At 47.8% G+C, this 27311-nt stretch overlaps 1 protein-coding gene across 2 annotated transcripts in view; it reads left to right on the plus strand.

Annotated features, from left to right (window-relative positions):
* The window catches only part of GLI2 (GLI family zinc finger 2), a 104602-nt gene that overhangs the window by 38978 nt on the left and 38313 nt on the right, over positions 1–27311 (plus strand). For both annotated transcript variants that reach the window (XM_014521990.1, XM_025209354.1), the window contains exons 2-3: positions 9510–9712; positions 13342–13533. In XM_014521990.1, the coding sequence (XP_014377476.2) occupies positions 9510–9712; positions 13342–13533 (395 nt within the window). The remainder of the gene's footprint in view (positions 1–9509; positions 9713–13341; positions 13534–27311) is intronic.

Consider the following 27311-nt stretch of genomic DNA (forward strand, 5'->3'; position numbering starts at 1 on the left):
TCGGCATTCACTGCTGTCTAGAAAATATGCAATTTGATTACATAATAAAACAATTATCTACGAGGATCCATAGGACACGAAGCATATGGAAAATATTTGCCCCCACGTTATTCACAGAATGAATACATTTGGCACATAAGCAGTAATTTAAACTAGTCCTGGGACTTCAGCGCTAGTTAATCGCCCTCCTCCTCTCTGCTTTTTATTTAACCGTTATTTCACAGACAGACAACTGCTTTAACTCCTGTGTTAATAACTCAAAAGCCATGCCAAGTTGATTCCTCATTAGCATGCATCTGGTATGGGACAGGAGGTGGTGGAGAAGGCAGAAACCAGCCTTTTCCAATGCACTCACTTTGCGGGGGGGGTGTCTCACATGTAGTGAGAAAGGAGATCATAGGGGATGGGAAAGAACGTCCAGGCAATTGTAGAGTGGTCTGCAACCCCTTCCTCGCCACTGCATTGCCTTGCTCTAATAGTTCCCTTGGCAGCCCACAGCTCAGCTTTAATACACTACTACTGCCTCGAGCAGAGGTCAAAGCAGGGGGCTGTGGTGGGAAGACACTTGCAGAATGACCAAGTAAGGGATGGATTTCATACGTGTTCAGCTTCCAGAAGCACCCAAGCTCATTGCATGCAAGCAGGACAGTGGAGGGATTAGAAAACGGCACCGCTCCCGGTTCGTGGCATAAATAACTCCCATGGAAGCTTGGGCTGCTGCCCACGCTACTCGTCTGCCAATTTATTAAAAAAAATAAAATGAAAACCTCTGCCTTTTTTTGCTGACTAGCTCGCCGAACTTATTTACACATGAAAATGCCTGAGAACCACTGGTATCTCCTCTGAATTCCTGGTGCCCTCAAGGCACCCTCAGCCCAAAGGGCTTTTGGTTTCAAGAAGCGATGGTACCACAGTGCTGATCAGTGGGGATGCTGCTCAAGCACAGGGGTCATAAAAGACACCTTTTACCGATACTGTGTCATGCACCGTGCACTGGAGCGTAGCAATACACACAGGCCCTTGTGAGCAGTGGTGAAGGGGATGTTGCCAACCCCTGAGAGGTATAAATAAGGACACACGTGTCTAATCCATCTAAACACATAGGACTGGGGGAGCGTTTTGCCTGGAAACTCCTCAAAATGTTGGTGCCTTACAGTGACCAAATTGAGATATTTGTCATATAGTGGTAGGATAGTCAACTACTGAGCTGCTGTGAATCCTCCGCTCCCTTCCCTCCAGAGGGTTGTCCAGCAACTAGAGAATGACACCGGGAAGATGGCTCCTTGGGTCTATCTTTGGGTCTACCAATGGGTTTACCAGTTGGCTTTCCTTTTCTAGCACTGGACCTACCTTTTATTAGCTCTTGGCAAGATGCTCATTTTACTGTGTTGTAAAATGGAAGTTGTATTCCTGGCCTACTTCACAAGGGGTGCAGGGAACCAAATCTTCAACTATTGTAAATTGTCACTCATCACTCAAGCCAATGGAGAGATGCCAGGACGAAGATGTCGGGTCCAACTTGGGGCTCCTTAGTTTGCACGAAGCTAAATATTCTTACCATTCAGGGGTCCTGAACAGCTCCTAAGTCCTTTCTACCTGTCATCTGCTACACCAAGAAATAAGGTTGATGGGGGTAGATGAAGAAAGGTGGGTGCTTTTTTGTTGAACTGCTGGAGGAGGTTTATTAGTGAGACGGAGGAGACTTCATCTCCTGATGGGAGGCCTGTCACTTGACAGCGGTGTCAAAGGAAGACACGGCACTGCTTAAGTACAAGGCTGCTGCTATCAAGCATGGCTCCTCTTGACTACAGCTTGCTTAAATGACTCTGGTTTCGGGCACATTGCAGACGATGCCGATTTTGAATAAGCTGATTTCCCTGGTTTTTGTTTCGCAGCATCAAGGTGACACAGGTGGTAGGAAAATTAAGCATAACCTTCTCCCCGCCAAGCCCCTGGAGCAGGGACAATCGGGAAGTTCCTGGCCTGCTAGGAAACTACCACAAATTCCTCATCTCCTGCTGTGCCGGGTGTCAACTGTTAATGCATTGTCTTGCTGCCAGTTCAGTTCCTACACTCTTGTCGCACGCCAACCACTGAGCTGCCTCATCTTCTGTCTGTGGAGGAATGCACATCAGACCTCGAAACAACGGGGTGGCTTTCAGCGCTGACAAGGAGGACAGAGCAGCATGCCACTGGAGAGAGCTATTGGCAGCTGTTGGAATAATCTTAAACCTTCTCATGACTGCAAATTGTGGTGCCAGAGCTGTATTCCTGGCCCCAGAGGTGGGGGTTTAAAGGGATTTCTGGCCAGGTGCTTTTTTCCTGCTGTCTGCAGGGTCCAGTGGAAGGAACGATGAACTCTTCTGCCAATATGTTCAAACTTCTCAGGATTGTGGGTAGGGAGTGCTAGGGAAATGCATGAAGCCCCCAGGACGTCTGCCGGGAACTTTTCTGCCTGTGAAGTGAACCCAGCTTTAGGGGCTGTGTTTATGGAGGGGATGTATTGTGTAAATGCTGCGGTATATATTTTTGTTGGAGGGTTAGGCACACTTCTGAACATGCGGAAGAGGAGGAGACCTCAAGATTTGGAGTCGGGACTTAGAGGAGACCTGTTCGTTTCAGTCCGCAGTCTTGCAAAGGCATGATGTTGTCCCCGAAGAGAGGTCAGAGCTTCATCTCAGCCAAGAAGGTTAGAACAAATACAGGGGAATAGAAGTTGGTCCAATGCTGGCATAGCTGGTCATGATGAGAAGTGTCCCTTTGCCCTCTAGAGCGCAGGTGGGGAGACAGCTGGTGTGGAGAAACCCAGCCATAGTCAGGGTGGAAGCACTTTTAAGGATGAGGATATATTTGGAGGGTAAAGGCTTTGAAGGATGGACTATGTCTCTGCCATGAGTTCTGCTCCCAGCAGTGTTTCCAGACCCCAGATTGTGATCCCCAGTAAGTCACTTAACCTCTCTCTGCCTCAGTTTGCCAGCTGTAACACTGGGCATAATAATAATGTTCTTTCTTCTGCCCATTGTCTGGTCTGTTTAGATGTCAGCTCTTCCAGCTCCCTGTCTCTCGCTATGTCTTTGTAGAGTATCTCGCACAATAAGGCACTCTTCTAAGCTGGGACTCTAGGGACTAGTATAACTCAAATGGGGATGGAGCCATTGCGTATTGTGGAGGAGAAAGCAACTTTTGGGGAGAAGAGGGCGGAATCACAAATGGAGCATCTCATCCCTTGGTCTCTATGGGTTAATATTAGTAGGCAGCTGACAACAGCTGTGTTATTTTGGCACTTGTCCTGTTAGGTGACTGTTAGTCCTGGGCTCCTGCTTCTGCTCCTGCTCGAGCTTATTCTTTAAGTAACATGTAGGCTAGATGCAGACAGTCAAAATGCCCAGGGCTGAATCGATTCAGTCTTTGCAGGTTAGTCTAAGCTGCACAGATTACATTGAAACAGAAGTGAACAGACATTTGCAGAGGTGTGGGGGGAGGGGGTGCTAGAGCACAACTCTCTGGCTGTGTGTTCACTTCCTCTTCCTGCTGCCCCCAAGGTCTCTGGGATTTGCAGTCCACAATCACAACATCAGGACTCTGCAGGGTTGCTTATTAATTCCTCTTCCTGCTTCCAGGTGCCTCTGGGATTTGTCCACAGTTGCAGCCAGCAGTAATTTGAGTGGGGGAAGGGGTGTTTAACCCTGACCCCAGACCCCAGCTGGGGTTTGCCTGGGGGGCACTCACTCCCCCGCCCCCCAGTAGACTGGGCTGCATCCCCAGCTGGGTTGCCCCCCACCCCCAGCTAGGGAGCAGAGGGGCAGGGCCAGCCCTGTTCTCTGGAGCAGACAGCCCAGCCCAGCCCGGGCTGCAAAGCATGCCAGGGGACTGTGATTTAACTTGAACCAGGAAAGGGTCTGCGACAGAAGTTTCATAAACTGGTTTGACTCAAATCAGTTAAATCTGATACTACATTTAACCAGGTTTTCTTAAACCCATTTCAGCCATTTTGAAACTGGTTTGTGTACACTGAGCTTCTGTTCTGTGACACGTTTAAACCCATTTGTGATCACTTAAACTGGTTTATGTGTCACTTCTGTCCCTAGCCCTAGAGGTGCTAACAGAAACTGCCACCCCACTGGGGTAGGGACTGAACACGTGGAGCAGGAAACAGTCCCTGCTGCTGAGACTTTACTCTCCCAAACCAAGACAAAGAACAGGCCTGTTACTATTCTCATTGTACAGATAGGGCATGAAGAAACAGAGCATGGGCAGAGTTTGCGGGAGGTTGGCACCACCAAACTAGCCACTATTGCCAGCTGACACACGTGCTGGTTTTAACTGCCATGGCTCAACGGTCTGCCCTCACTGCCCACTATCTCAGCGATGTCTGACACCAACCCCTTTTCACTCTCCAAAATAAGTCAAGCTTCACCAAGGACATGGAGGAGCTAAGGAACTTGCTGAAGGATGCGTGGCATATCAGTTCACAACCCAAGATCTCTTGAGAATCAGTCCATTTTCCTCTGACCCAAGATTAATTTTGTGCAGTAATACAGGCCACGTTTGCCATTTGCATGCACCATGGTCGAAATCGTGGTTGGTTTTATCCTGCATTTCCTTTTCTGGCCGGGGTGGAGTTTTCCTAGTCCAAAACTTCTGCCCAATTTAGCACGGAGAAAATGAACAGTCAGTCTTGCGTATTGTTATATGCATTTTAGAAGTCGGCCTCACAGTTTGATCAGGGTAGGCTCAGAAGGCTCGTAAACCTAGTAATACATAGTTTCAGGCCTGCATCAAAGACCTTCACAGCCCTCTTGGGAGAAGCTCTGAGTATTGATGAAAGAGAGAACTTATTGTATATGTAAGAAAACTTCTTTCATGGCTTATGTATGAAGGCAGGCTCCGTGGGCCAGAGTAGATTGGGGCTGCTTTTAATTTACATCTCCTCTCACTTATATTAAGGCTTCGTCAGAAGAAAAATTAGTCAGATGTTTTCTTAATGACATCATTTTTTTTTTTAATCCCATTTCATATTTTCCAGATGAGGCGGCGGAGATTATTAGAAATGAATTGAAACTAAATCTTGAACAGAGACTTTGATTCACTTCTCTTCCCTCCCGCACCCCTGAAATAAATTAATAGATTTCATAAACAGCCATCTTATTAGCAGGACTGACTATTAACCATAAATGAAGCCCGAGCTTCGTTGAGCTCTGCAGGCATGCTGGGCGTTGGAAATGATGTCATGCTTGAAATACAGGGAATGTTGTACTGCTCGGTGCCCTGTGCTACACACATGGGCCACACAGTCTGGGACAGGGCAGTTTTGGAAAGAGACTTAAGTTGCCTACATAATTTTGGTAACAAAATGACATAGTAGCGCAGGTGGGGAGGTTATGAGGTTTGAAATAGCCATGCAATCATAAGTTTGTCTTTCAGAGCTATAAAATGTAATGGACTTGATTCTGCTCTCAGTTACACCAGAGGAAAAGTAGGAGTTGCTCCGGTGAAAGTGTGTGCACGTGTGTGTTTTGGAGACTGATGCTTATAAATGATGGGTCTTTACAACCCAGCATTTTACCTTGTTGAGCCGCAGATTGTATCACTACAAGAGAGTACTTACAACTATAAATATTTTAAAAGACATTTAATTTATTGCACATCAGCAAAGGGTGTTCAAAGGCCTGCTGGGTTTACTGATTTATCAGAAAGACAAAGAGAAGCCCATAGAAGCTCAAAGAAAGACAAACTCCCCCATAAATTGCTGGATAAGGCTAGAAGGCATCTGTTAGGTTTACGTGTCATTTTGGTGATATTATAAATAAATGAAAATGCATCTGAACTGTTGCTAATATAAGGCACAATCTGTATCGTGAGGTTCTCAGTGTCCAAACACTGAGCTTGACTCTTGTGGTTGCATACGTATGTACAGACGGGGAGAAAGTTTCATGCACTCAGCAATGGCATATCTGAACATTTGGATGCAGAGTCCTTCCTAAAACAGCCCAAGTCCCATTCCATCTCTTGCCCACCGCTAACCCACTGCAGGTGCAGATGCAAGATGTTTGGAACAGGGTAAATGGATTTAATCTAGTAAGAGTGAAGCAGACATATGCACGGCTCTGCATTGTCATAAATCACTTCTATCCGGTATATAGTTACTCCTGGGAAAACGTCTATGAACACGACTAGATGGGATATAGAAGATCCCCGTACAAGTTTAACTTCCGGGGCAGCTCTCCACTCAGTGTGAACCGGCTCTCCTGCCACCTCGTGGCCAGACCTGTAATCGTATCTTGTTCAAGAGCACTGGCCTGGTGTCAGCTCCTTCTTGCAGAGCAGCGGTGTTCAATGTTTCAGCCCCACAGGATGAACAAGTGGCGCAGAGCCAGCCTTCAGGCTGCCTCCCCTGCAGGGTCCGTGCACAGAGTTTGACCTCCCATGCCCAATTTGGGGTCACCCCAATCAGACTGCACCCCCTCAGCCTGGCCCCATGCACCCAGATGGGGCTTCACATTGCCCCAGACCTGTGTGTTTGGTGTAGCATGCACAATCACAGTATCCGACCCACCTAGCTCCCCAGAGGTCCATAAATTGAGTAGCAGATGAGCAGCAGTTCTCTGCCACTGCTCCCCACCACCAAATTGCTGGAACCACGGAGAGCCTGGTGGGCCAGATGACATGGCTCCTTGGGCCAAGGGTTGAGCACCTCTCTTGCAGAGCAAACTCTGGGTGAATTGCTCCATCGTAATTGTCACGTGTCCACAACTTCATACTCTTTCTAGTCTTGAATCCCATTGAGCCTTCATGTCCTTTATTTGCAAGCATCTCCGCACTTTTACACTGCCCTGTGTGCCTGGTCTTGGACTCCACATGCAACAAAACTGGCTTTCTCCTGCTTCAGAGTCTTCCTCCAAGCCCACAATCAATGACATGTTCTGTCCCCAGCAATGATCCCAATATTTCTACACCAACCCTAATTAAATCTACATGGAGTTGAAAAGGGCTCTAACAAGATGCAGACCTCTCTCTTTTTGGTCTGATGGCACATCTCCATTTCTGGTGTCTAGCCTTGACTGTATACCCCTCAAACCTTGGTTGTAGTTTTTATCTCTCTATTCAGCATCATGAGCACTTTGGATACCATATTAAAATGTTAAAATTATTTGCACCGTCAGCTTTGCTTGGAGGAGCTCCTTTTTTCATGGCCTATGAAGGTGCTCAAGATTGGGACTGATACCAGCCAGCAAAATTCAGACCTGTATTTTATCACAGAGAACAAAACTGTAGAGCAAGTGGAGCTGGCTTTATTGCTACCAAGGTATCTAAGTAGGTTTGGAAGCTTGTGGTGGCATCCTTCAACCTCGTTACTCCTGGAGCAGCTGCTTCTGCGTTGAATTAGGCATCCAGTTATGGTTGTAGGAAGACATGGCCATCTACCAAATCCCACAGCAATTACTGGGTCTCTTCTCCAGTAGAAATCTCACTTCAGTGGGGACTTTGCCTGGGCAAGGATGGTGAGATTGGATCCTGTGGCTGGGTGGAACCTAATGATGCAAAGTAAAATCTGCTTTTTGAAATTCAACACGTGTTTTGATGAGCTTTGAAAAGGTTTTTCTGGGAGAGATTATTCACTCAGAGGGAGGCTGCAGTCTGCTTTGCACCTCGGGAGATGTCTCCTGAGTGAAAGCGTCTCGTGCCAGACCGAGCGTCTGCACACTTCTGCTCAACTCCTCCCGTGATCAAGAGGATTTAAGCAGGAGCTTCTCCCTGTCTGGGGAAGGTACGGGGACGTTCAGCTCAATGCCTCCTGATCACGGGAGGAATTGAGATGCTCCCCACACCCACAGCCTTCTCCAGACCAGGGTCACCCCAAAGCACCAGAAAAGGGGTGATTTCAGGCTTGAATGTCTGTATACTCTAGCACGTGGCATTTCCCAGGAATAAAAATGAACAGCTCTACATGCCCAATATATGGGGTAGAAAGCAGGGACTTTATCTAATCACTCCCCACTTTAAATACTCCTCCTTCCCAAACCTATTGTACTACTAGATCAGTGGTCCTCATCCTTTGTATGCCACCAGCACCCCTCCATAATCCTTATCTGCCCTCCTTGCACTGGAGCCTGCACGGAGGAGCTTGTGCTTTAGCTCCTTGCATAGAGAGAGCGGAGTAAGCCCTTAACCTCTTGCACAGGGTTGAGGAGTGAGCTTCTGCCCTCACATGAGCTTTTATCCTTTGCACTGGAACCAGGTAGAGTCGAGCCTCCCCTTACCTCCTTGCATAGGGCTCAAGCACTTATACCCTCAGAAGGAGCTTGCAGCACCCTGTTGAGAACCACTATATTGACACAGTGACAGTGACAGCTGCGACCTCCTTTGAGGGACAGTGTCCTGTCCGTGGCAAGTGACAGAAGAGCTCTCAAAGAGTAAATGGGGATTCAAGGCCACCCTCGGCCGAGCAGGAATCACAACCCAGTCTGGAACTTCTTGCCTTCGTGTCCATGGGTGCTGACAGCATTGGCAGCTTGTCCTCCATGTCTCACACCCCTGCCTGAAACGTAGAGCTTGTCTCTGCAGAGGGAGGTGAATCAGGGTTGGAATTGGCAGTACGCTAGCTTAAGCCCCTGCCTGGATGCTCCAATTGGGCATTAAATGTGAGGTATGCAGCTCCAAAAATAGAGCAAGCTGCCGTGCACAAAAGCATCCTTTGCACACGCACCTGCACACTTGTGGAGAAGGCCTTACGATCGCTCCTTGTGTCTGTTGCCTTTGGCTGTCCTGTCCATCCTCCTGACTTGTGGACCAGCAGAGAACTCTCCTCTAAAGTGCTGCTCACTGGTCTCTTCCTTTCCGTCTCCCTCGTCCCGAGCAGCGTTGTGTCCTCACTGTGAGCAGGTTCACAAGAGAACAAAGGCTGGCCCGTCCCTTCCCTCTCAGCGGGAGATGGCAATGGGCTTGATTCTTCCATCTCAAGTCTACAAGTGGAAGAACAAAACCTTTGACAAGGGCAATATTGGGCCCTGGCATTGGCTTAGCCCTGAGACCTCAGTGTGCAGAGCATGCACACCTGAAACCGCTCTCAGCATCCCTGCGATGTCAGGGTGGTGGCAAATTTGCGATGGCGCGACGTCTTACCTATCACAGTGTCACATGCAATGACAGTAGCAAAGCTCACAATAGCTGCTCGGCGTCATCTTCCTCCACCGCTAGTAAAGATCCTCTTCATTAGCTGTTGGCAGCATGACGCATGGTCAGCCCATTGTGATGGTCTCCAGGTGATGGCAATGGTTTATCTTCCTATTGCCCAGCTTGCAGACATGGTATAGAAGGAAAAAGCAAAGGCACAAGTCACTGAAATGACTTGCATCAGGTCAGACAGCAAGTCGGATCTGGGAAAGAACCCAGAAGTCCCATTTTCTGGTTTTAAATTTTTTATTTTTTTTTAAAGGCCTCAGGAGATACTAGTGAACTTGGAAAGGATACTAGTGAACTTGACAGTATATGTTTCATTTCCTCCACAGGCCTCCTACCCTGAGTGGCAGCCCCGTTATCTCCGACATCTCCCTCATTCGCCTTTCTCCTCACCCGGCAGGCCCCGGTGAGTCGCCGTTCAACCCCCCACACCCCTACGTGAGCCCCCACATGGAACACTACCTCCGCTCCGTGCACAGCAGCCCGACCCTCTCCATGATCTCCGCTGCCCGAGGCCTCAGCCCCGCGGACGGTAAGTGCTGCGCCTCTTCTCGACCCATGGCTGTCTGGTAGCTTTTCAAAGAAAGGATGGAGATCTTAGATCAGTTCCTGTGGACCTATGCCCCCTCCCAGAACAAAAGACGAAGGAACGTATCCCTAGAAATCCTCTCCTTTAGTTGAGGCTGATGTGGGGCATAGGGGGGAGCTAGTGCTATGCTGGTGGGCTTGCTGTGCAGTCTCTGCGTCGTAGATCGGGTGCTGTTCACCAGCCCCAAATTCACTGAAACCCACGGATCTGCAGCTGCAAAAGGTCTACAGTTGCTCTGTGAAGTGGGCGAGCCATATTCCCCCCCACACTTCCCCCCCTGCCCCCGCACCAATCTGTAACTCTACATTTGTTTTGCATCACTGCATTGAAAACCCGAGCGTGAGAATAGCTATGGCTGTTGGCTCGCATCGTAAATATTTTGGTTAAAGCGGTGCTCTCTTTTACTGCAGTCTTGACTCTCTGATGAGCTTTTCTGGTGCTGGGTCCCCCCGGGAGTCCCCTCGCCCTCCGACAGTACCGCAGTTGCTCTGAGTGTTTGTTGTGTCTTCGCTCTCCACGCACGTTAAAAATATGAGGAAATCCCAGAGACGCTTTTGGGTCCCAAACAGCCAGGTCTGCTAATGTTGGGCACAAACATACAAGGCCTTGCTGTGTGTGCACACTGCTGCTCTGTTGGGTTTGGATGGCTCCTGCAATCGAAAACGATGGGGCCTGCTAGAGGGCTCATCGACTTCTTAAAGGCATGCTGCTGTAGACACTGCAACACTGCCGCCTGCTTCTAGCCCTTCTCATGCGACAGATATCTTAATATAAAGAAGAGAGGAGCCTGCAGACCTCCTTCCTTTGTATTTCCACTCCTGTATGGTTCCTTGCAAAGGAGAGGGGTTATGAAAGCCTAGTGTTTGATGCTCGGAGTCTGCAGGCCCTATTGCACATTTGTAACCCAGGTGCTTCCAAGCTTCAGGCTTGATTCAGTACAGCTCCCCTCTTCCTTAGCTCAGCAAGCCAAGGCCTCGCACAAGCTGACAGAGTTTAAATTATGCTAAAAGCCCAGTATTTGAGGTATGAAAGGGGAGAAACACAAAGCAGGTGCTGTTCCCAAAAGCATTTCAGAAACCATTGAAATACAGATGTGGCCTTTTGGAAGCCTGCATGGATGCAGGGCCAAACTCTCTACTAATGCCAGCTTTTGCACCCACGGAGAATTTGTCCCATTCCATTGAATCAGTCTGGTTCTGTTTTCCACTGTAGTGATGGAAATTGGGAATATTTTCTTGGGAGATTAGTTGTAAAAGAGTGTGCATGAAATGTTGAAGGTGCATGCCTGGAGAGGAAGGCCTGTTTGTTATGCATTGATGGTGGGCCCAGGTTCATCTGGAATGACAAGCCCTCCTCGGGCTGGAGAGAGGCCACCAAATGTACAACTAATTCCATGGGGCCAAACCTAAGAAAATAGGAAGAGGAGTGTAGATTATAAATTAATAACTAAGATGCTGAAGAAGCATACTGAGCTGTGAAGCCACCCAGTGAAACTCTTCTTGGAGACATGCTAGGGCAATAAATAGAAAGACAGCCCTTCAGTCATTCAGGTTCTCTCTGGCCAGCTCCCTCCTCCCTAGTCTGGTGGATGGAGAGCTTGACCGGGGCCAAAAATAAGTTAATTGGAAGGTCCCAGGATTGTGGATAGGGTGTGTATAAAATAAAAGGTGTGGGGAAAAATGTAGCTGGGACCTCAGTAGGAAGTTCTCGAGGAGGGTAGAGAGGCCACAGTCCGGTGTACATGAGGTAGGCATGTCCCAGGGTCTCTCTCTGGCTGCAGAAGGGAAAGGGATCAGGGGAGTCCATGAAGCACGCCTGATACACACCCATGCCGAGGGCTTCATTCACAAACCCCCAATTGATCCCCCGGTGCATTGTGAGACTAAGGTAGAATATAAACCGGTCCACCGGAGATCCTCGCTGCCAGCACAAATGTCCCATTGTGTGATTTCGGGATGGGATGCGAAGGCAGCACGGTGAATGGTGTGGAGCACAAGCATGTCAAGCTGGTAGCCATGGGCCATTGTATAATGGACCAGTTTGCTGTCTCCCACCCTGCTGAGGTATGATAGGGTGACTGTTGAGGCAGGGGTCCCAAGACCTAGAGGAGAAGGATGGCTCAGTGCTAAGGGTGCTGCCATGGGCCTTGAGAGCCCTGAATTCAACTTTCTGCTCCGTTTCAAGCTTCCTTGGTGATCTTGGCAAGTCATGTATGACCTGTCTACATTGTGGGAGCAGGGTTAGGGTTAGGGTCACATTGCTGAGAAAACCAGATCCGTGCCCGCTTCCTCCATATGGATTTGGCCACTTGTCCGCTCCATGCCTGGGGCGGTCATGCGACATCTGGGGCAGCATCGACTGCCACGGTGCTGACCACAGAGCCATGATAAGCTGTTGTTATAGTTGTGGCGATTTTTGCACTTGGCCCCCCATCAAGGGAGCAGTCCCCCCACAGTTGTGCTCCCTCCCACTCCATATGCATCAAACCCACGATGAGGGTGCCCTGGGGTGCACCAAGCTGCTATTCTCAAGCACACCACCAACCTTTAGCCTTGAGGACAATGCCAAGGATGCACTCACTGCCTTATTTCCAGGGCTGACGCCCACAAAACAGGGGCAGGTGGGCAAGGAGCAGCATGGCTGAGCACCACTGGATGGCCCTACCCTTAGTCTGCCCATTTGCTATCTGTAAAATGGGGATAATAGCTCTTCTGTACCACACAATAGTTTTGCATAGTAAATGCATTAAAAGATTACGAGGTCTCTGATGTGCTTAGATGCCATTGTAACTGGGGCCATTTAAGCGCTCTGGATGGATGCGCTCACGTCCCTTGAATTGTGGCTCTTCTGTTCCTGCTAATTTGGGTTTGCTACTCCCAAGGGCTTCACCCTGGCCCGAGTTCAGCCTCCAAGCCTCTCCTCTCAGCACACAGCGGAGAAGTTTGATTGTTCACATGCTCATTTGTTGTCCTTTGCAAAATGATTTTCATTATTTGATATTAAAAAGAGCCATCCTGGGGGAGTGTATATGAGTTTAAGGCCACGGTAAATAAGTTCCTGGTTTGAAACATTACAGCTGGGAGACAGTGAGTGGAATTGGGTTTGGCAGCCAGAATGGTTTTATGCTGCCAGACACTAAACCTAGCTCCATGCATTAGGACTCCGCTTTAATTTTCTTTGCGCTGCCATCATAAACTGGGCTGTATTTGTCTTTCTTACCTAATAGGCATGAATGTCGATGCTGACAGCCTCGCTGCTGTTCGCTGCTCGGGCCCTTTCCCCCTCCCCCGCGGCGGAGGCTGTTGTCGTACGGGAGGTTTATTAGAAGGAGGAACGAGAGATTGTTTATAAATTTGCGGAAATGGAGGAATGCAGAGGCCCCAGCTTGGTGTCTTTTGTCCGCAGAAACACGCCCAGACGCACGTCATGAAAGCACCGAACTGAGTTGTAGCAAGAGGGCTTGAAGTTGGGAGTAAGGGGGTGGAGGGGAGACGGGGCTGACATCACCGGTGAAGTTTTGTTCGCTGTGAGGATGTTTTCTCCATGTTTTTCTCCTCGCTCTCCCTCTGCAGTGGCTCACGAGCATCTGAAAGAGAGAGGCCTGTTTGGCTTGCCCCCACCTCCTCCAGGAGCCAACCCAGCTGAGTACTATCACCAGATGACACTCATGGCCAGCCACCCGAACCCTTACGGGGACCTCCTGATGCAGAGCGGGGCAGCGGCCGGCGCGGCACATCTTCACGATTACCTCAGCCCTGTCGACGGTGAGTAGGGGATGCGCCGCTTCCCTCTCCGGGCCCCGCTCAGCAGAGCCCTCTCCTGGGTGACGTTTACCCCAGGACGTTACTGCATGAATGCGCTCAGGACTGTAGGACCGTGCTGCCATTTGGGGTACAAAAGGTCCATTTCATCCATTTAACCTATCAAAAATAATGCCGTGACCTTTTGGAGCGGTGGCACGGTCGCTACGTTCAAAGACCTGGGTTCTACTCCCTGTTTGGCCGTTGACCTCCGGCGTGCCCGTGGGCAAGCCACCTCACTGCTCTTCTGTATCTGTTCCCTACCCCGTCCTGTCTACACTTTATTTAGGTTGTCGAGAGTATCCAGGGCAAAAAGTGCCTGTTTCTGTGGGTCACGGTGCCTACTGCAACACGGCCTGGGACTTTGCTCAGTCTTCTAGGTGCTTCCTAGATAAATTGCAATGAAGCTGGGGCGTACAAATCAGTATTTCTGTGCCAGTAATTAAGGGCAAAGAACATGACAGGCATAACGTGATTAGACCAAAAGCAGGTGTTATGAACCCAGGGTTAATCTTAAAATCATGTTGGGGCACGAGCATGCTTGATTTGGGTATCTGCATGACTTGTACTCTGCCTTGCTGTGATGCCATGGAATAACGGTGCAATTATCTTTGATGCGTGTAGTCCTATAATTGGTTAAGCCCATTTTTAGAAACATTTCTCTTCTTCCTCAGGATGTGCCTGCATGGCAGGGTCTAGGTTAGACAGTGGGGATGTACAAACCCCACTGAAAGGCAGCTTTAGCCTCCAGATACACAAGAGGGGAAGGCCCCGGCTTCAGTCTGCTTGGCTGCATTCCTGGCTGCTCGAAGGACCAGCTGACTTGACTCATTGGAATTAAAATGTGTCTTTTCATGACTCCAGCATTGAGCTTTTAAACCCAAAGACTTTGAGGTCTTGGGGTGTCTTTACATGTGCTCTGGGGTTGGGTGGGCGCAGTTTTAATTAGAGTGGCTCTGAGAGCTGCTCTAATTAAAGCGCCCGTAGTGTCTTGTGTATTCAGTGTCCCACACTTCAATATGGCAGTAAGAGCACTTTAACTAAAACTCATTTGATGAGTTTTAAAGTGCCCCCACCGCCATTTTGAAGTGCAGAGATGCTGAATACACAAGACGTGGATGCTGCTGGAGTGCACTAATTAACACACTTGACGAGTTTTAGTTGAAGTGCCCCTCACTGCCATTTTGAAGCGTGGGGATGCTGAATACATGAGACGTGGATGCTGTTGGCACGCACTAATTAGCACACTTGACAAGTTTTAGTTAAAGTGCCCCCACTGGCATTTTGAAGCGCGGGGATGCTGAATACACGAGACGTGGATGCTGCTGGAGCGCACTAATTAGCACGCTTGTCAAGTTTTAGTTAACGTGCCCCCACCGCCATTTTGAAGTGCAGGGATGCTGAATACACGAGACGTGGGTGCTGCTGGAGCGCCCTAATTAGCACGCTCCAGCAGACACGATTAACCAAGTCTGCTCTGACACGCTGTAACGACAGCACGTTGGAGCAGCATCCCCGCACGTCTGCAGGCACCCTCGATGTCTGGAACCGGCTGTGTTTGGTCGTAAATCTAGCGAGAGGAACTTCCAATCGTTTCTGAACACAAACCAGTTCCAGTTTACAGCTGGTGTGGACGAGTCACCTGGACAATTATCATCGTCCATGAGCAACTAGATTGATCAGGAACCAGGATTTGATGTTGTGAGCCTTTTCTCATGGCCTCATCCCTTCCGCATGGCCAAAGCTGATAAAAGACCATAACAGATGGTCAGTAATAGTTTTCCTTTGCCCTTTCCTTCTCATGGTTAATCTTGGTGGGGTCTAATAGATGGGTCCTTCTCTGGTTTTCTTTCTGCAGTGCCCTTTTTCTGCAAAGTCGGCATCTATTCCCTTCCCACCACCTCCTTATTAGTCCTTGTCTTGATTTGTGCTTGGTGTCAGTGCCTTGCTGAAGTGCCAGATAAACATCCAGTTGGGAAAACAAACACAACTTCCCTTTTGCTAACACAGGCCAATGCTCAGCGCACCGGGACTCCCTCCCGTAGGCCAGCGAGCCTCCAGCTCGCAGCTGAAGTCATCTGGGGTTTTCTGTCCTCTTGGCTTCTCCTACTGCCCCGGACGGCAGGCGGCCGTGCTGGGATCAGTAGGAGGTCCGTGCACTACTGAGCGTTGGGATCAGTATATACGCCGCTCCTTTAACACAGCTGTGTGGATCGCTGCCTGGAAATCCCAGTGCAAACCTGAAGACGCCATTAATGAAACAAAAACCATTAAGCACTGGTGGAAATAAATGAAGACATGTCGTGAAAGACCAGAAGAACTTTTTAAAAACTGGAACCATGTCCATAAAACAAAGCATCGTTTTATACATCAGGCTGGGGTTTATTTTCCGGCCATCTTTGGCTTCAATCTGTCTTCCCCACAGCAGGGAAAGGAGTAGAGATGTTGTGTCTGCATCTAAGACTTTGCTTCAGCACAGCACTCTAAATGCTTGAAGTCACCGGGACTTGAGCAAATGCTTGGCCTTTTCTAAACTGGGCCCTGAGCCTTGTAAACAGGCATTGCATAGTTTGCATTCTGCCGTCTGGATTAAGTTGCCTTCGGTTCAGTCGCTTGTCTAATAACGTTTGATTTCAGTGAGGGAGCTGTGAGTCACCAGGATCGGGAGCGACGTGCATGCTTCAGAAACCACATTTGAAGACTTCGAGATTCCCTTTTTCGTTTAGCACATTTTTTCTAGGAGTCGACTTTAAATAAACGAGGACCATATACGTACGGGGAGAGAGCCATACCAAAAGAGAGGAGAGGGGTTTTGTGAGCTAAGGAAATCAATAGCACACATCTTGTGTCAGAGAGCAGCTCTCCTCCCAAAGGATCCTTGCGGTGTCTTAAAGACTTTACAACCGCAAAAATCATGTTACCTGTTCCTGAAGGGCAGCCAACTCTAGGGTGGAGCACCGCCGCTGATAAATAGCACCCAGTAACATGACATGACATTGTACAAGCCCGCAGATTTGTTGTATTAAACTGAACAACAAGCTTGGAAAGACAGATTGTAAGCAGAAAGCCTGTCCTTCTTGGAGATCACAGTGAACAGAACAGATGCACAGCTCTCAGGAGAACGTGCTTTACAGCAAGGGTGCTGAACGTACGGCTTGTGGGGCAGATGATCGGGGTTGTAGGGCTTCTTGCAGGCTGGACAGCCCATCTCTGCAGGTGGGATGTGGTCCACAGGGCTTGTGGCTGCAGTTGCCCGAGCTGCTGAGTTAATGCAGCTTGGGAACCCAAGAGGTTAATGCCACTATCGCTCTTCTCTCTTATCTGCTGCTGAAATGCAGGGTTTGGGTTGCTGTTTGCAACCAAAATTAGTATGAGGGGGAAAGTGGGGGGCAAGTGGTGGCCGCATGGACTCCCTTGATTCTGGAGCTGCGCCAGCACAGCAGCTCTGACAGCCATGCAGGCTAATGCCACCTCCACTCGCTCTGCTGCCAGATGTAGGACTCATCTGGCGGCCCAGGTCCAACCCTTCAGTCCAGATCGACCCCTCAGGACCCAATGAGTTTGACATCCCTGCTTTAGGGACAGCCCCTCTGAGCTTTTTCAGGCAAAGTTGGAGCAAGACAGCCGCGTGCCATGGTTCTTTCCCAGTCTTGGTTGCTTCAGTCTTTTGCTTGGTCGCCTCTTGGTTGCTTCAGTTGAACCTGTGGAGTGATCTCTAGATGCACTAGGACTTGCCTAGGTTCTTTCATCAGCTCAGTGTAAGTGGTCTGCAACAGAGTAATGGAGCAAAAACCCCTCCATTTGTGTGCATCATGTGGTTTGTGAGCTTGGCTTACCTTAATTTCACACCCCTGCAGATGCTTAGAGCAGGAGTGGGCAAAATGCGGCCCGTGGGCCAGATGCGGCCCACCAGGCCATGCCATCTGGCCTGTGGTACCCCTAAAAAATTTAGAAAATTAATATTTATCTGCCCCTGGCTGCCTGTCATGCAGCCCTCAATGGCTTGCCAAAACTCAGTAAGTGACCCTCCACCTGAAATAATTGCCCGCCCCTGGCTTAGAGGGTGGATCTGAGGTCGCTTCTCACCGAGGAGTGCTGTACCTGTGCAGCAGATCTACTGCACTGAAGTGGCTACATCAGGGTGGCCGACGCTGAAGTGGCTATGTCGGGGTATGGGGAGATGTAGCATTTGATGCACTTCACATGCTTTTGAAGTGTTTCAAAGGAGAGCTGCACAGATGTACACACCCTTTGAAGCGCCCCAGAAACAGCCTAAGTGATCCTAAAATGGCTCTGAAGGAAACCAGTACTATTTAGAAGTGCTTCAAAATGAAACCCCTTTGGATACATATGCATGCTCTCTGGAGCATGACGGGGGACACCCTCGGAGCCGGGGGGCTGAAGAGCTGCACCGCAGTCCCCCCTGCCCTTCCCACACCCTGGGGTTCATTGAGCCAGAGAGCAAGACTGGGGAGCCTCTTGGTGAATGCATGCACCTGGGAGGTGGGAGCTTCAAGGTCATCTCTCGCTGAATAATTCTCTGTTGAAAGTGAAGCTGGTCCAAAAAGAAAGAGTTCAGCCCTGGAGAAGCTGGTGGTAAGGTTGTTCACCTGTGACACAGGATTTGAGCCTGGTTCCCCAAATGCCAGGTGAGCTCCCAAACACCTGGCCCTCTCTCTGGCATGGCGGCTCCTGCTTGTTTTTCTCAGAAAGCCTTTAAAAACTCTCATGCAGAATGGACATTTTCTCAATTCTTCTTGAAAAATGTTATGGGATGAGAAAGCCGTGCCCTGTCCAACCCTATTCTCCCTGTGGGGTGGGGAGGAAAGGAGCAAACGGAGCAAGAGAGACCTGGAGCATCTCTTCCGCCATTCATCTGGACTTCTCCTGACCTCCGGTCCCTGAAGAATGCACTCGGTGTATGCAAGTTAGGCCACGTAAGCGGTTACCTCGTGAACTGGGAATACGAGAATGCAGCCTTGTCTTTCAGTGAGAAGACACATTAGCATTCCTCGAACTGCAAAGCTATAGGGCCCCTGGGAATGAAAAAAAAGAAGGGTCCCAGGACAGCACCTGGTGCCAGAACAAGTGTCCGGCATCTGCTGCAGTCTAAGAAAGATTATGTGATGCTGTAACAGAAGGAGAATGGGGAATAAGGGTCTGGTTATCCTTAGCCCCTTAGCAGCTGGCCGCTGCTTATTGATAAACGGATTGTCTTATGTCAAGCACAAGCCATTTTTTATGATGTATTTACTGCCTCCAGGTTTAATTCGGTGACCAGAGGGGATACTTCTATGCCCTCTGTGAGGAATTTTCTTTCACTTGTTTGGCAAAAAGCCAAGTCGAGCGCTCGGCGCGTTAGCACTGTATTTATGGTAGGGGTTGGGTGAAGACATAAAGAAGCAGCAGCAGTTCTGGCTGTGATTTGGAAAGGCGGGGAGTGTAAAACATCTGCATATCTTGTACGTCCCTTGGCCATCTCGTCCAAAATAGATTCTTCCAGTTTCTTTGCCCGCTGTTCAGTTGAAAGGATATAAGGTGCAACCTGCTTTTGCACTGCGCGGCGCGTTTCCTATAGACTCTCGCAGTCACGGGGACCGCCGAAGGAGCTGACTTTTACAATCGGTTAATGGAGGACGGTTAGATAGTCTAAGGCACACCAATAAGTAAAGGACTTCACCATTGATCACCATGTGTTTATCTTCCTCTGGGCTGCGTCGTGGCTGTTTCCAATTCCTATCGTGTCTGTCTAATATCCCAGAGCGTCTGAGAAATACAGAGAGGCCCATATCTGGTCCTATCATCCCAGCTCTCTCAACATAGTTTAGATCTGGATTCAAAATGAGTTGGGTCTTAGGCAAGACTGGCAAGCCTATAATGATAAAATGGATAAAACCAAGGTATATAGCTACAGTGGGTACGACAAAATTAGCAGTGCTGTGGGATTGAACCTCAGACTCATCGCTGGCACAGTGGGCCAAGTACTGGCTCATCTTGGGTCAGTGTGAATTTAGAAAGAGATGTCCAATTTGTGGAATGGGGTTGCCAATTTGCTTCCCAATGGAATATGTGATAAAATACGAAATATTTCCTCCCTTGATTCATGATTCTGGAATTTCATCTGGGATTTAGACTGGCCCAAGTCCCAGCCTGGGGCAGCAGTCAGTTTTGTGCCAGTGACTATTATAATGCCCAATTTTGGAACCATGCTGATCTAGAAAGGGGATTTCTGTACCACTTGGAAACAAGAGTCCCAGCCTCTGAATGGGATCTGGTACAGTATTTTTATCCTTGCAGAACCTGGGGCATCTGACTTAAATGCCATTTTACAGACACTTTGTCCTGAAAGGCTATTTCTGATAGTGCCGGAAGGTTTTTAGTGCATCTGATCTGTATTTACTCTCCAGCCCATGAAGGTGAACTAAGCAGGTGAGACATCTTTCATCCCTAAACCAGGTCACCAGTTAAGAGTGCACCTTGTGTATCAGACTGGTGTCTCCCGTTCCAGGTCCCTATATGTTAAATATAAGGGAGGAGGAAGGGAAAGGAAATTGCTTTATGCTTTAAAATATTATGTGCTTCACATCAGAGCAGTGTAGATGGCTTTTTTTCCCCTGAAGCATTTGAAGCAGGAGGGCACAATGTAGTATATTGGTCTTGGACGTCACAAGAATATCCATGTTTGGCTTCCTCAAACCCAGTTACTGTTTAGAGCTCATCTATCTCATGTTCATTGGACTGGATCCTGATGAGTTTTCAGCATCAATAATGGTCAGGCTTTCCACATTAACACAAAGACAGATTATTTCTTTCTTTTATTTTGCGGGTATTTGTGGGGGAGGGAGATTTAGTTTAAAAATAGCAGCCAACACTTTGCAAGCTGAGTGCATAGAGATAGACTTCTACACCAAATTCAGTTTTAATCCTTGATGCAAAGCCCACTGAAATCAGAGGAAAGATGCTATTGAGTGTATTGGGCTTTTAGATGAAGACAGAAAAGAAACAGTAGTTCTAGTTGTGTCGGCACTGACACAGGAGGGAATATAGCATTTTCCTAAAAAACAAGACCCCCCTCCCCCAGTTTGACACACTAGGTGGTTATTTGGGGGGAAGTGTTACCTGTTGGTTAGCACACACAAGTGGGTGTCGTATCTCTTGGGACATTCTAGCTTTACCTTGGACTTACTCTACGGCCTCGGGAATGGCATTTCTTACTATGGTGGGATGAAAAATGGTTTTCTGGTCTTCCGAGAATTGTTGCAATTTAAAAAAAAAAAATTCATCTTGCATAGGAATCAAAAGGCAAAATCTTGAACTTTTTTGGAACGTAAAAATCCAACCCCCCCCCCCCCCCCCCCCCCCCCCAGGAATTGGGACAATATTTGCTTGCAATTACTTTCAAAACATTGATTGTAGGGGGGAGCTTTTTATTATTTTTTATTATTAGACACTAGGGCTGGAAGGGACCCTGGAGGATCATCGAGTCCAGCCCCCTGCCCCAGGGGCAGGAAGTCAGCTGGGGTCATAGGATCTCAGCAAGATAAAAATCCTTAAATTCTTACTACTCACAACTGATTCCTCCTCCCTCCTGTCCCCCAGAACTTCACTATCTCAGATGTGTTGAAAAGGAATGTTTTCACCGTTCCAAAAGCTTTTCTTGCAAAATATTTTCAAATTGTGGCATTTCTCGAAACCACCCCTCTTCTGGGAACAGTTTCAATTTCAATAAATCAGCATTTTCCAGTTAAACAAATTTCACTGTAACGTTTCCGAGCATTTCCCCTTCAACATTCACGTACTTCGGAGCCTGCCGTTCATATCGGCAAAGGTCTTGGAGATCCTCGTTTGAAAGGTGCTGCTGGAACATATCAGATCTTTTCCTTAGGTGGCCATGCCATAGTTCGCCACTTGTTGAGATCCCTAGCCAAGTATTTTGTTGTCATATATCATTTATCTTTGCCATTTGTTGTTATTTAATATTAACACACATTGGTCTCATGGTAAGGAATTAGGTAAGGCCAGTATCATTATTAATAACGTCATCGGGGCTAATATTCAGCTGCTTTGAAGAATAAACTTTCTCCTCCTAACTTTGTTAGCACTTTGTTCCTATGTCATAAAACAAATTTAAGGTTCTCTGGCCACCTTCTTTCTTAGCTACCTTGCACCGGTGTCGCTGCTGGAAGAGGAATCGTTCATCCGTAACATGGTTTCGGGTCCAAAAATCCATAATATTGTATCCGAGAGACCTTGGCGTAAAACAGCAGCCCAACCCATTGGAGCCATTCTCCGAATGCTCTGCATAGCCAGCGGTAGCTGGAAGATCTAAATGAGAGCAGACACTAATAAAATGCATATTACTGGATTTGTGCTGGAAAAATCCCAGGCCAGCTTGCAAATCTGACAGCTTCCAGCAGAGTTTTACATGAGGAAGGGTGGGGGAGGGAAGAAAAAAAGCATACCTTTGTGTGTGGGGCGGGGTGCCCTCAGTGGTTGCACCAATAGAGCCAGAGCTTCTGTTGGACATTGGGACTTCTTCCCTCCACAAATTGATGGCAACCAATGGCTGAACTGGCACTGTGGGCATAAATCATTGGAAGGAGCTAGGAGAAATGAGTACACGGCTTTTCTTTCTATTTAGTAATTTATCAAGGGAAGTGGCACATTAATAAACAGATCTCCCTTGAGGTGTGGGAGTAACAGAGATAAATATGACTGTCAAGTCTGGCCTGCTTCCTTCTGTTAGAAAAGTAGGAGAGTGTGGGAATGCAAATGTGGAAAAACAATATCTGTATCTGGAAGCATAGGGTATAATTTGTAGTTCAGAAGCAACTCAAGCCCCAGCTGTGATCATAGCCCAACCGGGCCATGTAATGTATGTGCTCACAGGAAAGCACCCTCTCCTGAAAAGCTTTACAGTCCAACAAGACAGAGGAAACCCAGGTGAAGTGACATGCCCGAGGTCATGCAGCAGGCAAGTGGCAGAGCTGGGAGAAGAACCCAGGTGCCCCAACCTCACGCTCTGGCTCCTCAACCAGGTTGTCTCTAATTCATTGAACTAGAATTAGCTTAATTAGCTCAAATAAAGATGGCAAAGCCTTCTGTGAATGTTTTATAAACAGAGACAGGTTCTGATCTGGATCCAAATCCGACCGTTCCTTTAAAGTCTGGATGTGTTTGGATCTCGGGTTTCTGTGTTTATGGGCCATCTGTGAAGCTTGGCATCCAGATCCAAAGGTTAGGAATGTCTGGAGTGAAGCCAGGCTCTGTGCATGCAGTTTGCTCTTTACCTTGCCTCTCGCAAGATGAGTAATTACAGCCGAGTGGTGAATTTACTTTCAGATGGGTTTGCGCAGCCCCTGCAGTGGTTTTACTGTAATTAGCAGATAACACCTTTTTCAGCTGACACTTGCTTACAGAATGCCTCCACACTGTTAAACAGACTCTCCTTCCCCAACTCAAACAGTATTCAGTCCTGGACAGGATCAGGCTCAAACCAGGCAGTTGTGGGATTGCTGCTGGATGATTTTCTGTACTAGGATGTAGCTGAGTTTCAAATACGCTAGATAGGAATAAACCAGCGGAGCCTCAGCCTCCTACCTTGAACTTCAGCAGTTTCCATTAGTGGTGGCCGTGGGGATGTTGGAGCTGTGGGCAAGAGAGTCATTTGGGGCCCCTTAGAGGCTTCATTTTGATGACTTATAACCCACCACAGTTGTATTGTGGATCTTTTTAATAGTCTTTGGGGGAATTAGATAAATAGCTGAGTGTTAAAATGTAAATAGAGCCACTTCCTTGCAAAAACTTCACCCCCCCCAAAAAAATTGTTGCACAATTTGGGGGCCCCAAAAGTGTGGGGTCTCTGGGCGGTTGCCCAGTTTGCCCTCCCCTAAAGCCACTACTGTTCCCATGGTCAGGCTGCACTGCTGTGAGTGGTTGACAGTAGGTGTTTTCAACCAAGAGAGCAGCAGCTATGAGCTCTAAGGTGAGCCCTAACTCGCCCTGTAGATGTAGCCTCAATGTTTGCAACACCAAGCATTCGAAGATCATAAGCCACATCCCCCCAAATCTTGAGACTGGCTTAACAATCATTAAACAAAACACAGCCACTCTTTGCATTTGCCATCTCACTTTGGAGTCTACAGGACGCATTCATTTCATGTCTTCAGCCTCTCCTCCCTGCCAGCGTGAAGGCCAAAAACTTATTTTCATTAAAAAAAAGCACAAATGAAAACTGTGATTCTTGTCTACCTACATCCCACCAGGAACTGGCACTCAACGAAAAGCTACCAAATAGGAAGCATACAGCAAAATCGGGCTAGTTTGACAGTCTTGAAAACTTGTGATTGCCAGTCATTCCCCACAATGAAATGGAAGTGCAAAAAAAAAGGGGGGCGGGGGGGGAGGGGTTCAAAAGTCATTCCAAAAACTTCTTTGAAGAGCTGGGAGTTAGGAGGAAGAAAGGTTCAATGAGTCAGGTGCTGACTGACGCTCAAGTTGACAGTGGTGTCGCGAGGATAAAATCCATTCGTCATGATGTGCTAAGATAACATGGTGGTCGGGTTCACGGAAGCACTTAGATGAATGATAGCTGGAGCTGCTAGGTCAAAGGGAATTGAAATCCCACCACTATTCTCAGGGAAGGCTGAACTTTTAATCTAGCACAAATCAAAGCACTGATCAGATGCTTTGTCGGCATCATTGTACTGTCTTGTCACCATCCCTTATCCACATGTTGTCTTCAGAGAAGGAAGCATATCCTTTCATTTGTCTATAAAATGCCTATCATGCATTTGGCATCATAGAAATAATAGATGGGTCCCTGCGGTGCCCATGTTCCAGGAAAGGACGGGTGTAGTGGAAGAAGAGGTCAGGCTGTAGGTCTGCCTCTCTCAGGTACTAATGTGGCCCCCATTGTAGTAGTTGAGATCTCTTACCTCTTCACAGTCCTTAATGCTGTTATTCCTGGAAGACCCCTAGGTGGTAGGGGCCCACAGGAAGACCCAATGGAAAAGAAAGGGTAGTATGCAATGATACTAACTTATTGAGGAAGAGGTCTTGAAAGGCTGGTGTTGAATGCAAATAAGCTACTGGATTTATCATTTGGCCTCCCAGCCTAGTCTAGTCCAGTAATTCTCAACTGTTTTAGGTAGACGGAAGGCAGACTCAAGGCACCCCTCCATAACTTCTGTGAGCTGAGCAGCACCCGATTTCAAAAACTAATTTATTATCATGCATACCCCCTTAAAGAAGAGCTGGGCAGTGGGCTTGGGGAACAGCAAGCCTGGGCCAATGCTTATCTGCTTATATTCTCACGCCTCAAGTCACTCTTAAAGGATCTCATAGCACCCTAGCTGAGAATCACTGATCAAGCCAGTTGCTATTTGGGTTTGTGTAGCCAACCCTGTCAAAATGTAAAACCCTACAAAAATTAAAAATAAAAAGCAGATGGTCTGCTGGAGTATTGATAACACTTTCTTCACTTTGGGCGAGATCTGTAGTCCCACTTATAGCTAGGCCTCAACCAGACCTTGGATGCAATACACTAATATTTTGGAAAATTTCCTCTCACAATTGGCCTAGACTACAACCTGTACAACCCCAATGATTTACCAGTGGTGCAAACCGGGGCCAGTTTTGCCATATGAAGTCCCACATTCCAGTTACCAATACACTTACACGCTGGGAGAGTCCAAATGAGTACAGTCGTAGCTCTCTATTTATTGCAAATCCCCACAAAGAGAACTGGCTAGATTGGAAATGACTTCATGCCCGACTAGTTGACAATTGTTAATAGGGGCCAGGCTCTCGCAGATCCCCTCACAGCCTTCACTTTGTGCCTGAGCTGTCAAATTGCTTTTTCTTAAACCTCTTAATTTACTTTCTGGGCTCCTGTCGTCTCGCCTCTTTCTTTAATTGGATGCTCAGCATTGTGCCGGCATTTGTTTCATTTCCGTTCCTCCTACACACAAACACATGCACAATTTCTAAGGGTCTCCTCTTGCTCTGATGTGCTGCTATTCCAGGCTAGTTTTCTTATCTGCTCAGTCACTGAGAATCACTGTATTCAATGTAATCTTCAGGGGCCTTTTCCTTTTTAATTTTAAATTAATTTAGTGCTGATGAAAGGGACTGATTGACAGCTCTCTGCTTACCCCCACAGGACGGAAGGCAAGGTCGGCGATAGTGTAAGCTTTCCCGACACGGCCTCACTAGTGTCACTCAGCACTAACCTGGGAGGCAGTGAGGGGATCAGAAGTCTCATTCAGGGTCCATTCTCTTTCAGCACTTTTTGCCTTTAGCATTGGGTTTTTAAACCTTAGCCCCAACCCTGTGGCTTGAAACGGATTAGCCAAGCAACTTGCCCAGCTTTTCTAATTCAGTAGCACTGCCTCTTGCTGACAAGGCCAACAAGGCTACTTCTCATGACCCATTTTGGTGCTTTTGGAGAGAGAGATATAGTTCTGTCATGAATTAGACTGAAACTGCCACCCCATTTAACTTAGGCGGCTAAATTGTAGTCAGATGGGACATTTTTACTCCATACCTACCTCACTCAGAGTCAGGGTTGCCAACTATCCATAAATTTATGGACAAGCTGCAAACAAACAAACAAACAAAAAATCCTAAGAAAACTTGAGCTTGATTGAAGATCTGTCATCAGAATGAGGCTGGATGTAAGAAGTATTGATGGACAGACAGAGCAGAGCAGTGCCATGTTGGCTAAGTGCAGACAGTCAGAAAATCCAAGGCTGAATCTATTCAATCATCACAGGTTGGTCTAAGCTACGTAGACTGAACCGAGAAACAAGTGAAGACATTCACTTTTGATTCTGGAAATGCTGCCACATGCCTGCAGTGGCTCAGGCCAGAAGCTAGGGGGCACTAGCGCACACCACCCTGCTTGGCTGGAGCACGTAACCTGGACCAAGGCTAGGTTGCCGACCCTGTGAGGCAGGGTTTGTTGGAGAGATTCAAAGCTTTCTGCAGGACTGTGAGTTAACTTGAGTCTGGAGGAGATCTGGAACAGAAGTTCAATAAACCAATTTAACCTAAATCAGTTAAGTCTGATACTACATCCATCCAAATTTATTGTAAACCAGTTGCAGCCATTTTAAAAGCAGTTTATGTGCACTGAACTTCTGTTGTGTTACAGATATGAACCGATTTCCATTGCTTATACCAGTTTGTGTAATTTCTGGTCCTAGCCCTTGTGTCTGAACTGGAGTGAAGCACCCCGTAGGGAGCTCTCTGTCAGGGCTTTGTAGGCCCTGAGAGCCTCTGTAGCCAAGCCCCCGTCCCAGCCATGTACCGCTGCTGCATCTGCCTGTGCTGCCTCTAATGGCTGCTCATCTTGGAGGTAGGCAGGGCTGCATGGCATGGGGTAGAACAGAGAGCAGGGAGCTGCAGCTGGGAGAGCTGCAGGGCTGGGAGGGGGAAATTACTACTGCAAATTACTGCAAGGGTTGAAAGCATTTATGTTTCAACATACAGTCACGAAAAGGATTCTAAGAGTGGTTAAACTAATTCTTAGCTGCGATTCTTAGGTACGTGTATTTTTGTACTTTGCATTTTCATGATATAGCTCTGCTTATTTTATGGCTTACTTCAGTTATGGTTATATTCTGCTAAGGTAACTGAATATTCCTTTTTTGCATGCCTTTATTAGTATGCATGTTTGCAATGTTGGAGGTTACTTGTGCCTGTTCTGCTGTTTATGGGTCTAGATCTTACTGTTTGAG

Source organism: Alligator sinensis, unplaced genomic scaffold (assembly GCF_000455745.1).
Source record: "Alligator sinensis unplaced genomic scaffold, ASM45574v1 scaffold1133_1, whole genome shotgun sequence".
Lineage (NCBI taxonomy): Eukaryota > Metazoa > Chordata > Crocodylia > Alligatoridae > Alligator > Alligator sinensis.